This window comes from Aotus nancymaae, unplaced genomic scaffold, assembly GCF_030222135.1.
Source record: "Aotus nancymaae isolate 86718 unplaced genomic scaffold, 86718_ANA_hifiasm-v0.15.2.pri h1tg000003l, whole genome shotgun sequence".
Classification (NCBI taxonomy): Eukaryota; Metazoa; Chordata; class Mammalia; order Primates; family Aotidae; genus Aotus; species Aotus nancymaae.
In genome coordinates this window covers 20,094,187-20,109,267 of record NW_026988414.1, presented here as the reverse complement: position 1 = coordinate 20,109,267, position 15,081 = coordinate 20,094,187, and the positions used below count along the sequence as shown (strand labels likewise).

The 15,081-nt window shown below is 34.4% G+C and overlaps 1 protein-coding gene across 1 annotated transcript in view; it reads right to left on the bottom strand.

The window, feature by feature from the left end:
- SHOC1 (shortage in chiasmata 1) overlaps nt 1–15,081 on the bottom strand; it is an 88,777-nt gene that overhangs the window by 16,861 nt on the left and 56,835 nt on the right. The window contains exons 13-18 of the mRNA XM_064378953.1: nt 11,588–11,692; nt 9,959–10,137; nt 8,335–8,407; nt 3,803–3,872; nt 1,731–1,909; nt 431–548 (exon numbers count right to left, since the gene is read on the bottom strand). Coding sequence (XP_064235023.1) covers nt 431–548; nt 1,731–1,909; nt 3,803–3,872; nt 8,335–8,407; nt 9,959–10,137; nt 11,588–11,692 — 724 coding nt within the window. The remainder of the gene's footprint in view (nt 1–430; nt 549–1,730; nt 1,910–3,802; nt 3,873–8,334; nt 8,408–9,958; nt 10,138–11,587; nt 11,693–15,081) is intronic.

Sequence of the window (15,081 nt, the reverse complement as noted above, 5' to 3'; positions counted from 1 at the left end):
AGAATTCATTTAGAATTTCAGTCCTGTTTTCCAGGCAGTAAATTTCCCAAAACAAGAATACTCATTCTCAATTTTATCAATGACCCAAAGACATGAACACACAATTCACAAAAAAAGCATATAAAATGTTCATATTTGCTAGTAACAGAAGAAATGCAAGTAAAACATGAATTAAAACAATAATTAAATATTATTTTTGTCTGTAAAATTGGTAAATATTACCAAAAAAGATAATATTCAACAATTATGAGGGTGTGGTATAGGGAAAGAAGTATAAATTGATATAAACTCTCTGGAAAACTATTCTTTTGTGATATAATTCCAGGCTTGAATCACAGAGACATGTAGTCACATATACAGCATAATATTTCACCTATCAGAATATATATATATATATACTTTTGTTAAAGTTGTGAAATCAATAACTTACTTGGATTCTAGCAGCTGAAGTATGTCTGGAGTATTAAGAAGTCCTTCAGATGCAAAAAACACATATGGAATCTGAATTTCCACAAGAAAACCTCCAAATCTATCCAGCAATGTGCTTCCTAAATAAGAGAAAATTTATAAATATTTCTCTTTTATTCTCATTTCCCAGTTCTTTCTTTTTTACTAAACATGAGGATAGTAGGAGTAGTATAAAAATAATATTCAGTGTAAAAAATCAGAAACAGAATAAAGACAGACTTGAAGAAGAAGAAAGTAAAAACCATGCTATCCTACTTAGAAATAAGTTAATAAGAGTTTACTAATACCACCATACACTAAGACAGAGTTTTGTATATATTTCCAGACTTTTTTCAATATTTTTTTTGCTTATACTCACACATGTACACTCACTTAAAATAAGAAAAGAAAAAATAGGGTCACTCCCTACCTGAAATGTTGAAACTTGTTTTATTCACTTAAGTATATATTGGACATGTACTATATAAATATACTGATTTACATAAAGATTTTAAATTATGTGCAGTAATCCATAGGGAAAACATTTTACAGATCAATAAGAAAAGAATAAATACCTCAATAGATAAATAGTCAAAAGACATAAACAGGTATTTATTACTCCAGTTCCAAAGAAATCATATGGTGACCGTATTTTTAGAATTGAGTTGAAATGTCTCAGAATCTATTTAGACTTCCCACTCATATTTGAGGTGAATAGAAAATAATTGATGGCAAGCACTGAGAGAGATGCACTCTCACATTGAGTCCATCTTATACTCAAAATGTATCAGATTTATGGATCTGAGAACTCACAACCTTAGTCATGTGAGGTGTTACTGACAAATACAAAGAAATAAAGAAATATATGAAGTGGTTTAGACTTTTTTCTAAGTATTCGTAGATAACTTGTGTTGCATATTAAAATTTTCTGAATCAGTTAGCATACTATTACGCAATTGTCCCCTAAAAATCAATAAAAAATACTATTGTATAAGAGCCATCAGATTAAGATTGGGTATAAATGTAATAAAATTGTGCTATTATAAGTAAAATTTAGAAGTTAGATAAAGGAATGAAAACATAAATAGTAAAGCTTACTTTACAAATGAGGACTATGAGGTAAGAGACAGTTAAAGGACTGCCACAGATAGTGGTGGGGTTAGAGGTTGAACTCAAGGCTTCTAATGTCACAGCTTATTTTTATCCATAGATCATAAACAGAAAATAGAAAATTTTCATTCTTATAAAGCAAAACAAAAAAAGATTTTGGTTTATATTCTTACTTTCTAAAACTGTGTCTGGAAGAATCACTTTAAAGGCCGTGTAAGGAATATTCAACTCTTTGCAGTGTTTAGTCCAACAAGAGTCTTCCACATAATTGTATTCTACCACAAACGAGAAATTACTCCAGGGGAAATCTGCTCCAATATATTGATTATGTACAACTACACAGGAACTTGTACTACAGACAAAAGAAAGCCAAGAAAATGGCATTATACTTGTGTTATTATTTGCTTGGACTATTAAAAGATGACTGTGCTCTCGGCCTTAGCGCCATGTTTTTTGGAAACCTCTGCGCCATGAGAGCCAAGTGGAGGAAGAAACGAATGCGCAGGCTGAAGCGCAAAAGAAGAAAGGTGAGGCAGAGGTCCAAGTAAACCGCTAGCTTGTTGCACCGTGGGGGCCACAGGAGCAGAAACATGGAATGCCAGACGCTGGGGATGCTAGTACAAGTTGTGGGACTGCATGCTACTGTCTAGAGCTTGTCTCAGTGGATCTAGAACTTCATCGCCATCTGATCGCTGATCACCTCTGAGACCCACCTTGCTCATAACCAAAACTGCCCATGTTGGTCCTTTGCCCTGGACCTGTGACATTCTGGACTATTTCTGTGTTTACTTGTGGCCGAGTGTAACAACCGTAAAATAAATCACCTCTTCCTCTGTCTTAGCTGAAGAATTAAAAAAAAAAAAAAAAAAAAAAGACTGTTGCAGCTGTTCTATCCTTCTCTAATCTATGCCTCATCTAAGGCACTGGTGCATTTTCTGTTGATTTGCTCTGCAATTGTGTTAATTTCTTTATATTTTTCTTATTAATGATCATATATTTTTATACCAGGATATAAAAACCTGTAGACTATTTCATATCCTCAAATGGGAGACAGCCTGATTTTACTGCCTGAGTACTATCAATAACAGAAATAAATGAAAAATCCGTCTCATTTTCTTACAAATATAAGGTCTTAATCTTAGATAATCTACATAATAGTATATTATCTGACAACTTTGAAACAGGATTTGTTTTTCTTAATGGGCTTCATAAATGATTTAAAAACAACAAAAAAGATGGACACTTAAATATCATAAATTTAGCTCTCATCTCATAAACTCACATAAACATTTTCAAATCTCATAAAACATACCACCTACTGAGCCGGGCGCGGTGGCTCACGCCTGTAATCCTAGCACTTTGGGAGGCCGAGGCGGGTGGATCACGAGGTCAAGAGATCGAGACCATCCTGGTCAACATGGTGAAACCCCGTCTCTACTAAAAATACAAAAAATTAGCTGGGCATGGTGGCGCGTGCCTGTAATCCCAGCTACTCAGGAGGCTGAGGCAGGAGAATTGCCTGAACCCAGGAGGCGGAGGTTGCGGTGAGCTGAGATCGCGCCATTGCACTCCAGCCTGGATAACAAGAGCGAAACTCCATCTCAAAAAAAAATAAAAATTAAAAAAAATAAATAAATAAAAAAATAAAACATACCACCTACTATAATTAAAATTTTCTATTGCTGCTTTCTATCTAGGGCAGTCTAGAAGTTAAAAAGTATCTATGTCCAGTTTTTATGAGCTTCTATTTGACTTACATATTTTTTTATTTGTATCCCAATATTTGAAAAAAAAATTTCTATGTGAAATAAGGCAAAATAAACTTTTACACAATTCAACAGTCGATTTATTATTAGCAGGTCCTCACTGAAAGAATTTCTAAAGGACACACTTTAGGAAGAAGGAGAATCCCAAAGAAAGAAGAGGTAAAAAATAATGCCGAGCAAAAAAACTGGTAAAACTATTCTCTAAATAGGCACTTTTGTACTAACAATAACAGTATTCTTATTATTATTTGGGGATATTAAAATAAGATTGAATTAAATTTCTGGACACTAATAACATATAATACACAGGACAATGACCAGAACTAAAGTGTCCTATATAAAGCATTTTTCAGGAAGAGGGTAGAGGCATTGATAAATTTCAGATTTTGTTAAATTTTTAAAGTCAAATTCTAGAAAGATTTTGCTTTTCCTGTGAAACTGGTATGTTTGTTCTTCATAGATAAAGGAATGTGTTTTACCCCTTTAAAACAACTTCAGATTCCAGAAAATCTTTCCTTTCATTTGAATGAAGGACAGTCAGTGTTAAACCTGTTGGAAAAAAGAATAATTTTTTCAGTGTGTTGTTCAGATACATATTTTTGGTATGTCATATATTTTACTACCATAAAAATGAATTAAAAATCTGTGAATAGCCGGGCGCGGTGGCTCAAGCCTGTAATCCCAGCACTTTGGGAGGCCGAGGCGGGTGGATCACGAGGTCAAGAGATCGAGACCATCCTGGTCAACATGGTGAAACCCCGTCTCTACTAATACAAAAAATTAGCTGGGCATGGTGGCGCGTGCCTGTAATCCCAGCTACTCAGGAGGCTGAGGCAGGAGAATTGCCTGAACCCAGGAGGCGGAGATTGCGGTGAGCCGAGATCGCGCCATTGCGCTCCAGCCTGGGTAACAAGAGCGAAACTCCGTCTCAAAAAAAAAAAAAAAAAAAAAAAAAAAAAAAAAATCTGTGAATAAGGAAACTGCTTAAAATACAATTTGCTAGATTATTTTTCTAAGTTTAGCATCTCAGAAAGTTTAAACCATAAGCAATATTTCTCTTGTGTGTACATGTAGAGGATGGAAATTCTAAATTTATTATATAAAATAATAAAATAGATTAAAAACTTGTATTTTTAATTTTTTTTTTTTTTGAGATGGAGCTCACTCTATTGCCTATGCTGGAGTGCAATGGCGCAATCTTGGCTCACGGCAACCTCCGCCTTCCGGGATGAAGGAATTCTCCTGCTTTAGTAGGATTACTAAGTAGCTGGGATTACAAGTGCCTACCACCACATCTGTCTAAGTTTTGTATTTTTAGTAGAGACAGGGTTTTAGCATGTTGGTTAGGCTGGTCTTGAACTCCTGACCGCAAGTAATACCCCCTGACCTTAGCCTCCCAATGTGCTGCGATTACAGGTGTGAGCCACTGCACCCCGCCAAAAACTTAACTTTAAAGTAAGCAAATTAAACACTCACCAATCCTGTGCAGTTAATTTTATTTTGCTAAATATCATGGTAGATTTTATCTTTGTTCTCTAGCCAAAAATTTAAGTACATAACTAAATAAGAGACTGTATTTCAGTGTAATAGGAATGCCTTTATTCTCTTTCTACTGAGTATTTAGAAGCAGAAGACTTATTGGGAACTGTTTCTTAGATTCATTCTTGCTTCTTATACTTTAAATTTCTTATTTTACTAATGTTTAAACAAAATATAATAAATTTAAAAATATTCTGTACCCATCCACACAATTTATTTTTGGTAGACATAATTGATTCAAGAATAGCTAATTCTAGTTCAAATTATATATTCTATTAGTGTAGTTTTTCAACCATAAAGTTCACAAAGGTGTGATATAATAATAATGAGAGTAATGGTTAATAATTTCATATAACTTTACTTGACAATAGTTCTGGTAGTGATAAGAAGTGAGTACTATTTATTTTTTATAATTCATAAGGTGATTCTTCTTTTTAAAAGCTAATCTGGCCGGGCACAGTAGCTCATGCCTGGAATCCCAGCACTTTGGGTGGCTGAGGTGGGTGGATCACCTGAGGTCAGTAGTTTGAGACCAGCCTGGCCAACATGGCAAAACCCCATCTCTACTAAAAAAAATACAAAATTAGCTGGACATGGTGGTGCAGGCCTCTAATCCCAGCTACTTGGGAGGCTGAGGCAGGAGAATCACTTAAACCTGGGATGTGGAGGTTGCCATGAGCTGAGATTGTGCCACTGAACTCCAGCCTGGGCAATAAGAGTGAAACTCCGTCTCAAAAAACAAAACAAACAAACAAACAAAAAACCTAATCTGCTTAAATGATTGTATTAGTTATGATCCCAAAGCAGACTAATTACTTGGTGAATGCATTGCTAGGTCTTACAAACATATAGAAAACAGAACTACATTTTTACTTTCTAATACTAGGCCGAAAAAAAAAGGCCTAGCTTCCAGAAACAGGATAATTGCCATCCTGAAAAAGAATAAAAACATCTTCCAGTTTATAGATTCAAAGTTTTTGTGTCAGTAGACCTTGTTGAAATGAAGATAAGGAGATCGGCAATTACATAATCCTGAATGCCAAAAGAGTCAGGGGTACTCAGCATGAAACCTAGATAAGCTATACAGAGTAATAATCTGTCAATAAGGGTGACTATAGTCAATGATAACTTAATTGTACATTTTAAAATAACTTAAAGAGTGCAACTGAGTTGTTTGTAACTCGGATAAATGCTTGAGAGGATGGATACCCCATTCTCCATAATGTACTTATTTCACATTGCATGTCTGTATCAAAACATCTCATATATCCCATAAATTTATACACCTACTATGTACCCACAAAATCTAAAAATAAAAAATAAAAAATCTGTCAATATATCTTCAGTAACATCAAAGGAGAAGGTGTCCCACTAAGTAGGTTTAAATATTCTTCTCTGTGGAGCAGGCATACTTCCTCAGGTTCTTCACAAAAACACTCCTTTGATTACCCATGGCCTTTTCTTTTATAGTGCAAACATTGCTCAGCACTTTCCTGATTTAAAAAAAAATGTTTCCAATTACCCTGATAACAGATAACTGTGGTAGTCTCAGCCCCGTAATTGTTAAATATTGCACTAACATTTTAGTACTAGGTAAGGATGTTATGAATTTGGTGGATACAAACTCATCTTCCCAGGATTGGAAAACTAAATGAAATAAGATCCAAGTTTACAAATCTGGACTCTGGATATATGATAACTTCATCAAGAAATAGCACCTTGTAAGGCTCTGATTGAAAGACTTTTCCATCCTCACATTACTATAATTTAAAATATTAGTTAACTTTACTTCCTGCACCTATAAGCAGATGTATGTTGCTATATTTGTGTATTTCAGTTCAATCTTTTTCACTAGTTTCAGTATGTACTAGGTATATAGAGGGGTACTCATTGGTACATTCATTTGTTCAATAAATTTTAATCGAGTGCCTTCTATGTTGTAGGAATTTTCCTGAGCGCCAGTATGATCTGAATCTCCCAAAAGCGACATTTTAGTGAGGAAGATAAGAGGATCATTTATAAGGGTGATAACACCCTTATAGCCTGGGGTGGTAAGTGGTGCCTCAGAAGTATGCACATAATGCCCTGAGAGCACAGAGAAAAAGCATTTAAATCAAGACTTCCTGAACAAATGTTCTAATTAATATTTAAAGAACGTGTAGGAGTTATCTTCCTAAAGAAGGAGGAAGAGTATTCTCATAGCTGGAACAGGAGGTGTAAAGGCATAGAATACAGAATATGAAACAGCATGATAAACAGTTTGGTAAGGTAAGAGTAAAGAACTATTTTAGGAGATGAAGATGGCAAAAGATGCAGCTTATAGAGGGAAGAGAAATGGTAACCAAAGGTTGACATAAGTTGATGGTGGTATTTATTTTATTTTTAAGACTGAAGGGCTTAAACATTAAGGACAAGAGTCATTAGAGAGAAAGGTTGGTCTAGGAAGTAACTGATGGAGCAAAATGCTTGAGACTGCAGGAGGAGATGGTATCCAAAGCTGCATTATCACAAATTCCATGGCATAGCCAAGGAACTGAAGATGATATAATTTTTGTTGTGGAGGCCAGTGAAACTATAAAGCCAGAGAATGGAATGAATAATTCATGTTAGAAACATTAAAGATACCTAGAACAATGACAGGACTAGAAATGTAAAGAATACCATGAACTAGGAACACAACTGTCCATGGATGATGGGAAATGACCAGGTAGTTAGTAGATGATGAGTGGTAGAGAATAGTATGGCAATATGGCACAGCCTCAAAAGGTAGAGGAATAATGCTTTGAAAATGATAATGGAAAGCAAGAAATGGCTTTCTAATCTCTATGAGATATATGTGTAGAGAAAATGATCAGCTTTTATATGAGAGGAAGCAGTATCATGTGGGGAAAGTTGGGTTTCAGTTAGACAAAGGAGATGAAGAATGAGAAGAGTTTGCATAACATGCAATGGATTCTACAACACAAAGTGGAAAAGGTTGACAGAAGGAGCAGTAGTGGGTAGAAAAGTATAGTGAGTGAGGAAAACGATTAGAGAACCGAAGAATTGGGAGCTGAAGAACGATACTAAAACAAGAGAATCCTAAGTTCAAACACCGATTCCCTAAATACCTGTGAGGTTTGGCATGCTACATCATCTTTAGCATGAACTTTAGTTTCTTTATTTGTAAAACTGAGTTAATAAAACCTATTCATAGAGTTATAAGTAGCTAATATTATTTAGCAACCAGTAGGCAATCAATAAAGGGTTTCAGTTATTAGTTATAACAAACACATTGTAGTATATATATACCGCAAACTTATAGTTCAGACTGATTTAAAAGTTGGTTAGATCCCAGTGAGTTACACACTTTCAAAGGGTGAATTTTATGGTATGTTAATTTTATAATTAATTTTAAAAGCTGGTTAGATCAATACATTTTTATAATTTCAAGCATTTGTTATCAAATGAAGTATAATTTAAAACTGCCTACCTTCTATTTTGTTAAGAATTTTAATGAGTAAATGTTTTTCACTGTCTGAGTCCATTCTTATTATAATCAGTACCTAGTCAAAAATAAAAATTTTATATATATGTGAATGATTATACATTTTCACAGTTTTGATCAGTGACAAAATAACAAATTTTAATTGGTTCTATGAAACTAATGACAATAAGATTACAAAGCAAATATTTCTGTTGTAAAAGATGTCAATACTTGAACATGAATATATATATATATTCTGGCAAGATCAAATATCAGTGAAGAAAATATTTTGGGGTAGGGCATTCTTAGCATTTTTCAAGTATCCCCACATATGTGACTATCAATACATAGGTTGTCTCTGTTAGTGTTAAATTCAACCCACACAAGTTTAAATTTGTTGGAGAAAACCAGTGATCTGCTGCTACATTTTACTATTTACCATTACAGTTTTGTGGAGGAGAGGTGGGGAGAACAAATCAGTTTCAATTTCAGATTTCTCACTTAGATTAAATTATTTTAATGACTAAAGAAAGTTATTACCCAAGAAACTATAAAATTGAGGTTAAAGATATAGGAGGCACAGAGTGAAAAATGAGAAAAAGGCCACATAAATTTAAGTCCAGATTTTTAGTGTAAACCATTTAAAATGCTTTTCTGCTTGATAAGATTTTTTAAAGCATTTTCTGTTAAAACTTCATTAATGCAACCTTGATGTAGGGTGGGCAAATAATTGTGAATGTAATCCAAGGCATAAACTAAATGCTTGTTTTGGTGGAATCATATGAGATTCTGGCTCAGTATTTGAAATAAAATAAAATAAAATAAATAAATAAAATAAAAATAAAATCAATAAATAGTAGTTCTATTATATGTTCATGGACTTATATAAGTATTTAAAATAAATACTGGCTCAGTATTTTAAATAAAATAAATAAATCATTGTAGTTCTATTATTATGTATATGTTCATGGACTTATATAAGTACCAGACAGTTGGAGAATTGGAGAACTAATCCATAGGAAAACTATGCATTAGCTGGGCATGGTGGCACGTGCCTGTAATCCCAGCTACTCAGGAGGCTGAGGCAGGAGAATTGCCTGAATCCAGGAGCTGGAGGTTGCGGTGAGCCGAGATCGCACCATTGCACTCCAGCCTGGGTAACAAGAGCGAAACTCCGTCTCAAAAAAAAAAAAAAGTTAAAGTTTATTTATTTATTTATTTAGAGACAGGGTCTTGCTCTTTTGCCCAGGCTGGAATGCAGTGGAACGATCATGGCTCACTGTAGCTTCAACCTCCTGGGCTCAAGAGATCCTCCCATCTCAGACTCTCTAGTAGGTGGAACTACAGGTGCACACCCATGACTGGCTAATTAAAAAAAATTTTTTTTATAGAGACAAGGTCTTACTATGTTGCCCAACTGGTAAAGTATTTTTAAATTTGAGACATGAATAATGATGCAAATCATCCTTTCTATGGGTCTGATTCTGTTATCTTATTCAGGGACTAAACCATCCAGGGGCTAAGTAGTATAAACCACTTCATTATTTCAAAGTTAAATGCAAAAAATGTATCTTACATCCAATTCTTTACTTTAACTGATTATTTTACCTGCTTTATTCCAATACTTAACCTTAACTTGCTGTTGACATTGCATCCAACTTAGTATCTGACATTGCAATTCTTGTATCTTGTAGTTGGTTTCAGGCTTTTTCCCCCTAATAAACTGTACAATCTCCAGCTGTCTCCAAATGTCACCCAAATAGGGGCCTAAAATGCTATTGTAGATATGTTTTGCCTTTGACAAATATCCTATTAAAGCAAAATTATAAAAAAATTGCCTAAGTTTTTGTTTTTTAAGAAACTCCATGGCAAAATGACTGAAAGAAAGTAAGTCAAAGTAGAGACAGTTAAAATTTCCTTTAATTGTTTTCTGACTTTGATAAAAAATATTGACTAATAAAAACTAATAAAAAACTTTAAAACTGAGTGAAGTTTAAAAATATGTACCACATAGCTCTTTTTAAGCTGCATGTATATACATTAATATATGCTACATACTCGCTGAATATATATTGTATTCTTTCCTACCTCCTGGCTTGTTGAATGCTATTACACTCTTCCTTAATCCCAGTATCTATATTTACATTCAAGTCTTGTTGAAATGCTACTTAAGTGGAATTTTCTTGGTATTTTATCTATACAACTTTTGTACTTGATATCTGCTTATTTATGTATATCACTTAGCCTATAAGCTCTTTGGGGGTAGAATGTGGTATTATATTTATACATATTTAATTCATATAGCTGCTAAAACAGCAGTGCCTAATTCATGCTCACTAAGGGCAGTTTTAAATATAGATTTATCCTTGAAGGTTCGTATTCAGTACATCTAGATTGTGTCCTAATTATTTCTATGTCTTAAAAGCTATTCATGTGATTCTGCTGCATGGAATTTTGTAAATTACTGCACTAGAGGACCTGGCATGGTAACTCATGTAGATTAGGTGTTTAATGAATATTTGGGTAATAAATGAAATAATAAATTAAAAAAATTTTAATGTTTATGTTTGAGTTTTAGATATGTGCATATTAATTCTATTTTTATATTAAAATTGCTAGACTGATGGGCAACTTAGAGACTGACTTATGTTCTTTCTGCCTCCTCATCTTCAGACCTCCCACTGACTCTCTATATTGCCATCAGAATTAACCTTTTGAAAGATAAATGTAATCCAGTAGCATCCCTGAAATTCTTTTGTGTGGCTTAGAGGGCTCTCCATGAGTTGGCTCTTTCTTGTTTCTCCAGGCTTTAGCTCCTGTTAACTTCTACTTGTCCTCTTCGATCTAGCCGTATGGAACTGTTGGCAACATATCCACTGGTCCATTCTTCTGGGCTCTTAATTCTGCCTAGAATACTCTTTTATACTGTATCTACTTGGCATACTTTTACTTATTTTTTAAAAAACATATTCATCTTAAGGATAATAGTCTCCATCCTTTGCACCACTACTATATATCTCTGTTGTCATACTTGTTACATTCCATAATAAATACCAAATTTATTTCCGGGTTAAAACCCAGAAGAGAAACTCTATTATTTGAACCTAAAACTCACTATCTTGCCAAAATGTATGTAATGCTTATTATAATAGAAAAGAAGTCTACGTAATTTCTTATAAGGTATATCTTTTTTCGAAAAGTAAGTTATTTCAGATGAAATATTTAATAGAAAGAAAAGGGGAAATAAAATATTCCCAACCCAATGCTGTGTCCAAGCTGCATGTTAAAAGGACATCTCTAACTGTTACCAGAAGATGTAAGAGAGCAGCATGCTTGAATATCATTTCTCTTTCATCATTTGTACCTAAGTAAGCAAAAACATATTTTAAAACATAGACAATATATTACAGTTTCAGAGTATGTATCAGAATCTGCCTACTAATGGGAGCTACCATTTATTATTGAGTGCTTACTATATGCCAGGCTGTACATAAGCTGGCTATTTCATTGAATCCATAACAGTAATCCTATCAGCCAAGTTTATTATGATTGAAATTTTATGAATGAGGAAATAGTATTAATGAGGTTAAGTAACTGTCCAAGGTCAGTGAGTGAGTAAATGGCAGAGCTGTCATTCAAACTCAGACAGCTAACCTTAGAATTCATGTCCTTGTTGCTTCCAAAGAATATTCACTTATTTCTACTCCTATTGGGAAAAAGAGTCAATGATTCCCAGTTATGAAACAAGATAAAAATAAATTCATAACTTACCAACTGATTAAAAGCAGAGGATTATAACATGAAGATATACCCTGAAATGGAGGTAGACACCTAGGAATATTTATTCAAAGGTATAACTCAAACAAAGGATAAACTCACAGGGACAGGCTAATTGCCTAACTGTGTTCCATTTAGTTCTAGAGCTTTTTTGGATGATAGGTTGGATTTTTCTGCATATAAAAGTGAGACCAAGAAGATAGTATTCTAGACCCCCTACACCAATTTAACCAGAGAAGCTCTATGTTTTTCTTTTTCATATATTGGGATCTCATGAAATATTTATTTGAACAAAGAATTCTGCTAAATAGTTTGCAAATTGATGATATATTCAATGAAGATCCAGGCAAATATGTAGTAGGTAATTAAGAGGCAATAGGAAAGCCAATTATGGGTAATATATTCAGCCCCTAGAAGGACTTGTGGGAACAAGTCAATGACGATCTGCAAGAGATGAGAATAGGGCAGAGAAAACATATGTGGGGAACTGGAAATGTAAAAAATGCTTGGAAAGTGGAGTACAGACTAGGAAACTAGTTGTGGGAAATGGTCTGACTTCTTTTAATCTAGGTTTACTTAATCATTATTCGTAGGCTTAGTTTATCTCAATTCTGGGGCCAAAAAAAGAATATTAAATATAACAACTATTGACTTGCTTGGGATTAATGCAATATTGTTCCAATTGGATACCCAAAACCATGTCCCTTTTTAATCATCCATTATACTTCATAAATACTTATGCCTGTATATTTTATAATAATCATCATTATTCTCAATGATGTTTAAAGCCTTTAGAAGCTCAACCCATATTCAACCAATTTAAAACCTGAGAATTACAGGACTGAAACTATATCCAGAAGACATAAGTTTTTATTTTGTGTAAGTCTTGTCTTCTTTCATAAAGGCCAGTTTGCTGACAATTGTTCTTTTCTATCCAGTATAATCATTACCAGAATGTCAGCTCCCCAAAGTGTTGATCTTGATGCTCTTTCTGTGGCTCAGGTATTTCAAGTAGTAAACTATGGATTAACACCTTCCTCTCAGATCAAGTATTCTATCTCAGTAATACTATCGTGACCTCAAGGTTTTGATGACTAAAATGTTGCTCACTGCAAAGACTGGGCACTCTATTTGGAAGAAGATTAAATTCAACTTTCTTTTCATTTGTAAAAGAGAGTTAACCTTTAAAAAATATATAGGACATCTAAGTTTAATGAATTTAGAAAACAGACTTTAAAAATAAATTAAGTAGGTTCCAGGTAAGATGGAGTAAGCACACTTCACCCTGTCTCTTCCATTGAATACAACGATAAACACAAAATAGAATACATGAAAACTCTAAAAGGTAAATGGTAGCAAGTGGACTGGAGGAGACCAGATTTCAAAATGCCACCAAACAAGCGGTGAGTTTCCTTTTTTTTTCCACTTCTGGTATTTACTAGCCTAGACTAAAGCAGACCAAGGCCCAGAAGTACATACCGCCATGTGGACAGAAGAGCTCCAAAAGAAGTCCTCATTTTGTCTAGTATAGAAAACTAGGTTGATGTTTTTTGCTTTCAGAATTTTCAAAAGGTTACACATTGTCTTTTCATTTGTATTATTTATGTCAAGAAATCTCATGTCACCCTTTGTTTTCTGTATGTAGCATGTCTTTTTGTTCCTCTGGCTCCTCCTACAGTTCTTTTTTATTAATGGTTTCAAGTCATTTAATTATGTGGACCTCGTTTTAGCATTCTTCGTGTCTCTTGTACTTAGTGTTCATTGAGATTTTTTGCATCTGTGGGTTTGTAGTTTTCATTAAGTTTAGAAAGATTTCAGTCATTATTCCTTCAAATATTTTTTTCCATTTACTCTCTTTTCTCCTCTCTTTTGAGAACGCTAATTACCAGAATGTTAGACTACTTTACGTTGTTCCACAGCCTACTGATGCTCTTTTATTTATTTTTCATTTTTTCATGCTTTACAGTTTTTGTAGAGTAATAGTTTCTATTGCTATGCTTTCAAGTTAACTAATTTTTTTCTTCTGCAGTATTTAATCTGCTGTTAATCCCATCCGCTATACACCTTTCATCTCATGCATTGTAGTTTAGTCTCTAGAAGTTTGATCTAGGTCTTTTTAAATGTCTCTAACTTTTCAATCATACAGAAAACAGTTATAAGAAGTTTCAGTATCTTTTTCTGGTTATTCCAATGTCTTTGTTGATTCTGGGTTTGTTTTGATTGATTATTCTCATTATGGGTTGTATTTTCCTGACTCTTTGTATACTTCATGATCTTATTGGATGCCAGACATTGTGACTGTTACCTCGTTGGGCATTCTTGTATTCATATAAATCCTCTTGTGTTTTATGATGGGATGCAGCTATGTTCCTTGGAAATAGTTTGATCCTTGGGGGGTTGCTTTGTGATTTGTTAGGGACATTCAGAGCAGCGCTAAGTCTAGGGATAATTATCCCCCACTACTGAGGCGAGATTTTTCTGAGTACTCTCCTTAATCCTCTATTAATTATGAGTTGTTCTAGTCTAGCTGGTGGGAACAGCTATTATTCCTGCCCTGTGTGAATGCAGCATACTAGGCCCTCTAGTCCTTTCAGATGGTTTGTTTCTCCAGCTCCACGTAGTTTCCTCACATATATGCTTTGTTTGTTTGTTTTTGAGATGGAGTCTCACTCTGTCGGCCAGGTTGGCATGCAGTGGCATGATCTCAGCTCACTGCAACCTCCGCCTCCCGGGTTTAAGCAATTCTCCTGCCTCAGCCTCTCAAGTAGCTGGGATTACAGGTGCGTGCCACCACACCAGGCTAATCATTGTATTTTTAGTAGAGATGGGGTTTCACCATGTTGGCCAGGCTGGTCTTGAATTCCTGACCTCAGGTGATCCACCTACGTCGGCCTCCCAAAGTGCTAGGATTATAGGCATGAGTCACCACACCTGGCCACTTCACATATATTCTTTGATCAATCATCTGCTGAATAC